Raw genomic sequence first — 9318 nt, forward strand, 5'->3', positions numbered from 1 at the left:
GTAGCCTTGTGTTTTCCTTTATAGTTTCTCTTTAATATCAGTTGGCTACTTAACTGAACAGATGAGCACGGTAGTGGCGTGAAAGCGGTCTCGTGCTATGGGGAATTTCCCGTCCACGTGTCTGAATACGCGATGGAGAAGGCGGGACAAAAACAAACTCGACGATTGGTTACAACGTGAAAGTAAATCACCCTTAAATGGGCATGTCCCGCCTCCGCTGAGTCGCGTACAGTTGGACGACAGAAACACTCGCGTTTTTAAGGAGGGTTTATTTACTAACTTTCAGCACCACGCCCCGGCGGCGGAGTCAGTTTAGAGCTGACGTCGGCGAAATGAAATCGGCTTGCCGCATTTTTCCTCACAGAATGGAAGTAGTCGTGGAGGTGATACGGACTAAACTCGCTTGACTCGCCAGGATATTGAACCCGTTTTCCCTTTTTTCTGAGTATAAGACAACCTTTACAACGAAGCCAATCTCTGTGGTAAGCGCCTCAAAAACACATTTAAATGTCCTACTTCAGTGTAAACTTTACACCAGCTAGTCGGCACGAGCTTCAACATTAAGTAACATCCGCGTCCTTAGGAAGAAACAACAACTTGTCGTTGTTGTCGTTAAAACAGCTGTAACACATTTGTTTCGATAGGTCGTGTAGGCTATATTAATTTATCGAAACGTCAAATCAGTCCAACTAAAACTAAAGTGTTAGTGTAACAGCGTGTCGTTCATACAACCGAGATTTGAAATATACCGGCTTTCCCGGTTGACAGAACTCACTCGGTGAGTGCGGCGTGTGTCTGTCGTCTTTCAGTCTTGAAATGTAGTGACAACCGTTTTCTAGATTAAAATCATTTAAGCGTGCTAACGTGTACGTACATATTTTAGACTGTGTACTGTAGACATTTATTTTTCAAATATGTTTGTATCCATTTTACGTCACTGTATGCGTATTTTCGCATTTCTTTTCTTTCTGACATCATATTGGTTGAGAACATGCTTTTCTTATAGACATGCCCATTGTGGATTATTAACTAGATTTCTGGATAAAACATATCGCGAGACTCTGGCACTGCTTTGAGTTCGAGGAGCTCATACATTTGAGGTCTTAATGTGCATTATTTACATAATAGAAAATGGTGTGGTGTGAGGTTTTAGATGTTCGTGGACAGAAACCGTGTTAACAGAGCTGCCTCACCACCACCCTTTACCTTTTGTTCGGGTTATTTGGTTTTGCAGCAGGGGGAGCCACTGTCTGACACAAACACACAGCTCTCTGCCGGGACAGTAGATCCGTACAGAAAGCAACCCAGTGTATCTGGAAGTTGAGCTTAGGTTTTTTTTTTTCCTGAGCCTCCCTCTGTGTTTGTCAAAACAAAGCATTAAGTGGTTTTACACACAGGGTTTATTGTGAACGCACACAGTATATCGTGAGGTCTGGGCATGCTACAGACAGGCCAATCTGCTTATGTTGGGTAAAGAAACGACAACTCCTTCTCAGGGAGCTGGCAAGCTTACAGGCCAGGGTAGGGAGAGTGGCTTAGGATTTTCCTCAAAGACTGTCATTACTCTTTTGCTGTGGACCCTAATTTGGACGTGTGGTAGTAGTCTAACCTTGTATTACAACTCGATGGTGACTTGGGGGTTAACTGTTGAGGCAACTTGAATTTCACCCTATTTTGATAACTCTTCGACCCACTATAACATTTATTGTTGAGTGCATTCATTAACACTGGAGAGAAGTGCTCCCTGATTCTTGCTACACTGCCGTAGAGTTGATTAATAATGCATTTTAATTATTCCTGTCATAAAGTTTACACATTGTACACATTTCAGATATTTATATGTGCACTGAGCACTGATAACTGCAATTGCTTGCTGTAAAAGTACCTGATTTATAAGTTAGTAATCTTGGGGCAGTTATTTAAGAAGCAAGGGTCCTGTCCACAGAGCTGCTTACAGATCGGAGAGATTTAACCCTAGTCAGCCAAACTCCCAATTATGTAAATGTGGCTCAACCGAGTCTACTAACCGCAGTGGATTGTGTGGTTTTATCACTGACATGAACAGAGCCATTTGTCTGAATAAGCACTGAGCTCTTTGCCACAAGTGAAGGCAGATCATTTGCCTTTTTTTCTCTTCCCCGACTTGTCCAGTGTGGTTTTATTGATTTTGAGGGCACTCATTATAAACCAGACAGGTTGTCTATAAAGATAATTAATGCTTTAGAGGAATGAACTGAAATGAACGCATAATGAATGTCTCTGAGATCATCTCATCAGGCCTAATGCAGACTTTTCCAAGGTTACTTCCATCATTAGTAAAGGGAACTTGGGATGCCTTTTGATTTATGTACTGACTGGAAGACAAGTGTTCTACATTCATCTGTAGCCATAACCTTTCTTTCTCTGCCCTGTTACTTTTAAGGCTGCTCATCTTATATTGCACCCGTATGGACGATGAGGAGGATGATGTGTTTGAGCCAGACCCCCACTGCTGGCGCACCACATTCAGGGAGATAAAGTGTGAAGACCGGGGAACACAGACACCTGGCCCAGCCCTGGCATTGAACAACGGCATGCTGCCCTGTGGAGTCGCAGAGGAGCCCAGACCACTCTTCTACGGTGAGGCTGACGACATACCGTATTTCAAAAGAAAAAAAAGGAACATTGCCTTGTGCGTGATAACCAGTGTTATAAACTGAAGTACGAAACTATAATAAAAGACTTACTGTGAGAAATGGGTTACAATGTTGCTGCACTGATCTCACCCCTGGCGCCTGGTAGTCGTGATCACAGAGGCTTTATGGTCTGTATGGAGTGTACCCAGCTGCTTTGCTATTCAAAAGGCGCCAGACTGGCAGTGTGACTGAAAGGACATGACAGGAGTGCTTACCTGCGTAAGCAGCAACTGAACAGAGAACTGATTATCAGTGACAGCAAAGTTACATTGGCGCAATATACAAGTAATCATTCCAAAGTAGCTCCATAACCACTGACTGACTTCAAACCTGTGTCATGTGAGTTTGTTGTGTGTGAGTGACTTATGAAACACTTCAATGAATCACCTTGTTTGATTACAAAAAAAACACACAGCTGGGAAAGTTGTGGTAAAAGCCAAGCAATCTGATTGGTCAATGACACATTCAGCAAAACTTGGCGGCTCTTTGTACCTGTTGCATCATCGTAAAAACACCCTGACAGGTGTCATTGCTGTATTTAAATTTATATAAGGTTGTTGACGAAATAATAAGCCTCAGCCTTGACCCTCAACAGGCAACGCAGGTTTTCGATTGCACTTCCCGGCACACTTTGAGCTTGTTGGGGATCAGGAAGCGAGGGGACAAGAAAGTGAAGGGGAGCAAAACGGGATGGAGCAGCTTCCCCACCAGCAACCTGTGGCCCGCAGTGTGGAGGCCTGCATTGGCCAGAAACTCCAGCTGATAGGAGACCAGTTTCACCGGGAACACCTACAACTGGTGAGGAGTATAATATGCATCCTGCTGTACAGACTCCTTGGCCTTGGTCAGTAAACAAGTGCAACTTGTCAATAATAACCCAGACAGTAACCGTAACAGTAGTGTCCTTCATGAAGTGTTGCGTGTGTAGGAGTGTTATAAATCTTCCTCTGTCAGTTTTCACATGTGTTTAGTACATTGCTACCTGTGACTGCCACCAGAAAAAAACCAAATCTTTTCTCATTAGTTGGATAGATCTAGATAGGACACTTAAGCTGAGCTGGCACAATAAAATGCAGTAAAGCCAGGAGGATATACTATTATACAAATCAGACTCTGACAGCCCCTTTTAATATTATACTGATAACCATTTGAGAAAAACGCGGTGAAAACTTCTTGATTCTTCACCTTTTAGCAGTAGTAACAAATTAGTAAAGAATCTTACACTTCATTATTTGTTATGCAGGAGGAAATTTAATTTGTTAAATAAGCTACTTTAGAAACCAAATGCTGCACATGAACCAATTTGAAGATGAAGGAGAGACTTTTCTTTATTTTTACAGACCCACTGTGCCCCCTTAATTTCCAGGAGCTGTTTTCTTAGTTAAATGTGATGTGTGGACCGGAGACTTCTGGGTCTCAATTGTCAACTGAAACTTAATGGTAACGCTATATTTTGTTCTAATTATGGCTCATTATATCAGTACCTTATATGGGTCACAATAATCACTTTATGATAGTGCCATGCTGCAGTTTAAGCATAACTCTACTGCCATCAAACTAGACGTTGTTGTGTTTGTGCGTGTCTTAATTTGTGTGTCAGGTTAAAATCAAAGCGGAAAAAAGTGCATTCCACCCATTTACAACATCATTCACACAGTTTTCTATTATTATTTATTGATCCCATGTTGATCTGACAAAGATTTATGGTGGGACAAGAGTTTGCTCAGCTTTAATGTGTACGCTTCATATCTGTTTTGGAGAGACTGTGCACATGCAGAACTTACAGAGCCCAGATCCCCCACACACACACACACACACACACCCACACCCCCCTACCCTCAAGCCAAAAACATTTCTGAACAAGGACAGCCCTTCCCCCACCTCACCAACCCCAGGCCCTCCCCCTGCCTTCTCTTCCTGTTTATTTATCTCTCTCTTTCTCTCTCTTTTTCTCCTGTTTCCTCAGTGTGCTGTGGAGGCAACTGGCATGGAGGATGCCTGGCCTCAAACAACACATTACACTATGGTCAGGGTGACACTGTCCACTAAGTCTGTGTGCTGCATAAAGTTGCTTTGCTGTGGGGGGTGTTGTATGACCGTGAGACACTGTTGTTGCATTGGCTGTTACATCAAAAATATACACAAACCCTCATGAGATTTTCTGCAGAGTCTCCTGTTGCACAAGTGGTTAACAGTCTAACACCTATTTATTCACGTGCACTTTTAAACACACACATCCACACATACCGATACGTCCAGGAAAAAGCAGAAGTAGCGGGAGAAGGTAAACATGTTGTAACCCGAAGCTCAGCGCGTGAGCCCCCAGGGGGACAGCTGTGGTTCCAGGGAGTCACCAGTCAGCCCCTTCCCTCAGCAAGGAGCGGCCACAGGAGACACCCAAATAAGAGGTCTACGGCGCCCTAGAGAAGGGGGTTGCAATCCATAATGATACACGTATACAGTAAGCATTTATATGAGGGAAGGGAGGTTTGAAAATCAACCTCAAGTGATCAAGTAACAACTTACCTCCATGCACAAATTTGTTTTTTTTTACTTCATACTCTGAAGTGCAAGACATACCCCTGCAGCTCAGAATGACTCATGTATTGTGACACTGGCAAAAATCAGACAGGAGGGTTTTTGGTGTGTGTGTGTGTGTGTGTGTGTGTGTGTGTGTGTGTGTGTGTGTGTGTGTGTGTGTGTGTGTGTGTGTGTGTGTGTGTGTGTGTGTGTGTGTGTGTGTGTGTGTGTGTGTGTGTGTGTGTGTGTGTGTGTGTGTGTGTGTGTGTGTGTGTGTGTGTGTGTGTGTGTGTGTGTGTGTGTGTGTGTGTGTGTGTGTGTGTGTGTGTGTGTGTGTGTGTGTGTGTGTGTGTGTGTGTGTGTGTGTGTGTGTGTGTGTGTGTGTGTGTGTGTGTGTGTGTGTGTGTGTGTGTGTGTGTGTGTGTGTGTGTGTGTGTGTGTGTGTGTGTGTGTGTGTGTGTGTGTGTGTGTGTGTGTGTGTGTGTGTGTGTGTGTGTGTGTGTGTGTGTGGGGCTGGGATCTACTGACGCACGACGGTGGCTGGCCTGGGTCAGGGGATGAGGAAGTGGCTTGTGCTCCTTTTGCTGGTTGAGTAAACAGCAGAGAGGACAGTCCAGAGTGAGAATGGCACTGTGCAGTCATATCCTAAAGCTACAAGTGACAGGACACATATACACTGATATTATGATAGTGAATGAGCAATTAAGAGAATAATATTTTGGCCTCATAAAGAGTAAGGGGACTTTAAATGCTAACTTGTATAGAGACCAATGTAACTACTGTTGACACGTGGAGCATGCATTTGTTTCTGCCAGTGTGTATGAGTGATCAGGATCTGTGTGACTGGCTGTTGCTGAGGGATGTTTTTACAACCAAAACACTGATGTGCGGTTTTGGATGTGTGATTCCACTGCAGCCTCTGTAATTGCTATTTCAGGCACTGGTTGTGCAATTAATTGCATTGTGCGTGCATGTGTACATGCTCATGCATGAATACACCCATACTTGTTTTTCTGCATGTTAGTATCTCTCACTTCTCACTATCACACGGTCTGACAGTCAGTACAAAAACTCTCACTCCATAATAGTGTTACTGTGTGTCAGGTCTCATTCCTGTCTGCTCCTGTTAGTAGGTGATTGCAGTTATTCAGTGCAGACACTTGTCCCTAAGCCATTCAAGTGCCTTTGACTGCCGTCTTCCCGATGGATTTGGGAGTAATGTGGCTGTGAGTGTTCTCCATGGGAGCCTGTGGCCCCTGGCGAAAGGAGGGATTAGATAGCGAAGGAGTGCTGGTGGATGCTGACAGATAAATTGCTCCTCAGTCAGAGAGGGCTGGAGGGAACACTGAGGTCCCCAGAGGTTGGCTGACATTAGCCGGCCCGCCATTTGAGACAAGGCAATAATGACCGTCACAATGGCAGGAAGACTGCTCCAGCCTGCACAGGGCAACGAGCAGAGTTAGGTTTCATCCCTATGTTTTTTTAAGAGAGACGACTCCTGCTGCTCTTGGTAGAAGGTGTTGAAAGCGTGTGCGTGTGCGTGTGCGTGTGTGTTCTTTACTGTTCCAGTGAGTGCACGGCAGTCTCTCCTTTCAGCACTTGTAGAGGGGGGAGGAGTGGAGTTGCACTTGAAATAAAAACATATTAAGCCAGCTTTGGATATTTACTTTTCATTCATTGTTCTGTCATGATGTTTGTTCACCGTGATGTCCATTTGTGCCACTCTATTATCCGATAAATTTTTTTTACTTTTCCATGGCTCCTTGTCTCCTGCCTGATGTGACTAATCCAGAGTTTCTTGCCATTGAGGCTGGCCTGTTTGCTCAAGAGATAAGGCAGAGCTTCTGAGCAGCTGGCTTGACAGACAGCCCGCATGAGACACTGATAAAGCACATCAGGCTAGTGTCACAGTGACGAAACCGAGCATCTGGCTAGACTCTGTAGCTCTATCACTGGCTAAATTTAGAGCACATGTCTCATTTTGACGGTTGGTGGCGTGACTCATGAAGTTGCGACAGGCCTGTGCACACCTCTTTTTCTCATTCTCCCTCTCTTTTTTTCTGTTTGTCTCAGTGTCTCTCTCAGCTTGATAGAGTGGAGGGCAAAAGGGCACTGTCACAGCATCATTCTGTTTCTGTTTATAAAGATGAATTGCTTCTCATGTAGCTTATAGTAAATACACAAGCTTTGTAGTGTGATAAATCCCTCAGTTCACTTTTTTTTTACTATCTATCTAATTATATATATATATATATATATATATATATATATATATATATATATATATATATATATATATATATATATATATATATATATATATATAAACAATACACTTGCTGGTTGGAACCTGGCAAAGCTTAGGTAACCTCCTAGTATGTTCACCACAAATTGATAAGAGTAAAGAAACCCTGAGGCTTATCACAATTGCAGTTCTTGGCTGCTAACTAGGTCAATGTTTGGACACCACTATAATAGTCATGTAAATATGGCATATCTAATCCCTGCCTTTTAGATATTTTGGCTGTCGTAAACCATAGCAGAATATTGCCAAGAACAAGGTAGTACACCTTTGTGCATTGTCATGTCCCTCAGATTACGACTCTTATGATCTGAAAATAGCCAAAGCATTATCAGGCGTTGTGGAGTCTGCCTTTCGTCTGCAGATGAGCTGTTGGGCTACTGTACCTTTCTCATGCAGATACGTGTTTTCCAGAGAGCTCCCTGCCTCTCATCAAGAGCTCCCTAATCCCATTCGGTGCAATTATCTTATCTCAGCTTCTCAATGGCAGAGATAGCATTATCCCCTTAATCGCACACAATCCAATTGGCTCGCAAACCCGAAAGAGTCTTGTCCTGAGCCACTGGCTGCTGGTCTCTGCCAGGAAGATTAGGAAAAAGTGTGACCGTATGATGAATATGTTTATGGTTTAGAATGTCTGTTGGGAAGCCTGGATTGTGTAAGGATCCCACACACAAAGGGAGGCCTCTCTAATAAGTATTTTTGTCCTCAGAGGCAGACTGTTGTGAAAATATCAGTGTCGTTCCGGTGTCTAGTTTTCTCTTACCCTTTTTCTCAGTTGACCCTTTTCACTTTGTTCACTGTCAATAGGCACACACCACAGGCAAAACACACTTAAGCTGACACTGAAAACCCAAACTAGTGACTATTTCTAGTACTTTATTTTGTTGAGTTTTGGTAGAGTGCACTAACTTTGGTATGTTTTGTCTTCATTTGTTGCTTCAGTATCATCGAAACCAAAGGAACCAGGGGCGGATGTGGTGGCGCCTGGCCGCAGCTCTGCTCAGCCTTCTCTTTGACAGGGGGTTCATTGATGGAGGAGGTGGAGCAGGACGGAGGTGAGGGGGTCTCCACATCTCTCCAAGGAACTGGACTCCTAATGGCACTGTCAAATCTAACACGGGTCGGGGGGGGGGGGGTGGGGGGAGACAAACGGTCACCGCGGGACGGAGACAACCAACTTTTATACATGGTAGTGGTTTTTTTTCTTTCCAAGAAGTGGAAGATGCCATGATGCTCCGAGATTCCTCTACAGGACAATGTTCATATTTTGGTATACGTGTGGTTGTAGTAGTTTGTACAGTACATTGTTCTTGTTAAATGTTTTGCACTTCAACATGTATCCATCTTTAATGACCTCTACACACCCTGGGAATGCCTTATTCAATGTCCTCTGCCAGAATGAGTATTGAGAAAATTTGAGATGAAGGCAAGATGAGATGGTTAGGAACTGTGGTGTGAGGTTTAGTTTTCTGAAGTTTCCCAGGTGAGCAGACAAGTTGATTTACTAATTTTCCAAAGAGGCAACTTCTCAGAACAAAGCATTTTGCACCTCACCTCAATGGAACATTTATCTATTCTTATTTTCTTTATTTTGCTCTCTGTTTTGTTTTTCTTACTCCTCCAATTTCTTTGGTATGGTATCACGTTTGAACATGATCCCTCAGTGTCATTCAAAAATATTGGGAACAAACTTTTTGCACATGGAAAAAGTCTACACAGCTTAATTTGTAATCTATATATCTTTTTTTAATCTGCACAGATGTTTTAAGGCCAGCCTTTCTTCAGTCACATGCTACATGTTAAACTGTGAGTACATTT

General features: G+C 43.4%; 1 protein-coding gene across 1 annotated transcript; it reads left to right on the forward strand.

Moving 5' to 3' along the window:
• The first annotated feature begins 271 nt into the window (after window positions 1-271).
• On the forward strand, window positions 272-8612 carry bmf1 (BCL2 modifying factor 1). Its single transcript, XM_028566450.1, has 4 exons — window positions 272-482; window positions 2423-2619; window positions 3271-3473; window positions 8443-8612. The coding sequence occupies exons 2-4, from the start codon at window positions 2448-2450 to the stop codon at window positions 8557-8559; spliced, it is 492 nt and encodes a 163-aa protein (XP_028422251.1). The 5' UTR covers window positions 272-482; window positions 2423-2447; the 3' UTR covers window positions 8560-8612.
• The last annotated feature ends 706 nt before the right edge of the window (window positions 8613-9318 follow it).

Source organism: Perca flavescens, chromosome 20 (genome assembly GCF_004354835.1).
Source record: "Perca flavescens isolate YP-PL-M2 chromosome 20, PFLA_1.0, whole genome shotgun sequence".
Classification (NCBI taxonomy): domain Eukaryota; kingdom Metazoa; phylum Chordata; class Actinopteri; order Perciformes; family Percidae; genus Perca; species Perca flavescens.

What these genes read in the sequence shown, in the direction of transcription:
- bmf1 (XM_028566450.1), top strand. Translation starts at nt 2,448, where the DNA reads ATGGACGATGAGGAGGATGATGTGTTTGAGCCAGACCCCCACTGCTGG. An exon ending in GCCCAGACCACTCTTCTACG is followed by an intron (nt 2,620 to 3,270) that starts GTGAGGCTGACG and finishes GACCCTCAACAG; the next exon opens with GCAACGCAGGTTTTCGATTG. An exon ending in ACCGGGAACACCTACAACTG is followed by an intron (nt 3,474 to 8,442) that starts GTGAGGAGTATA and finishes TTGTTGCTTCAG; the next exon opens with TATCATCGAAACCAAAGGAA.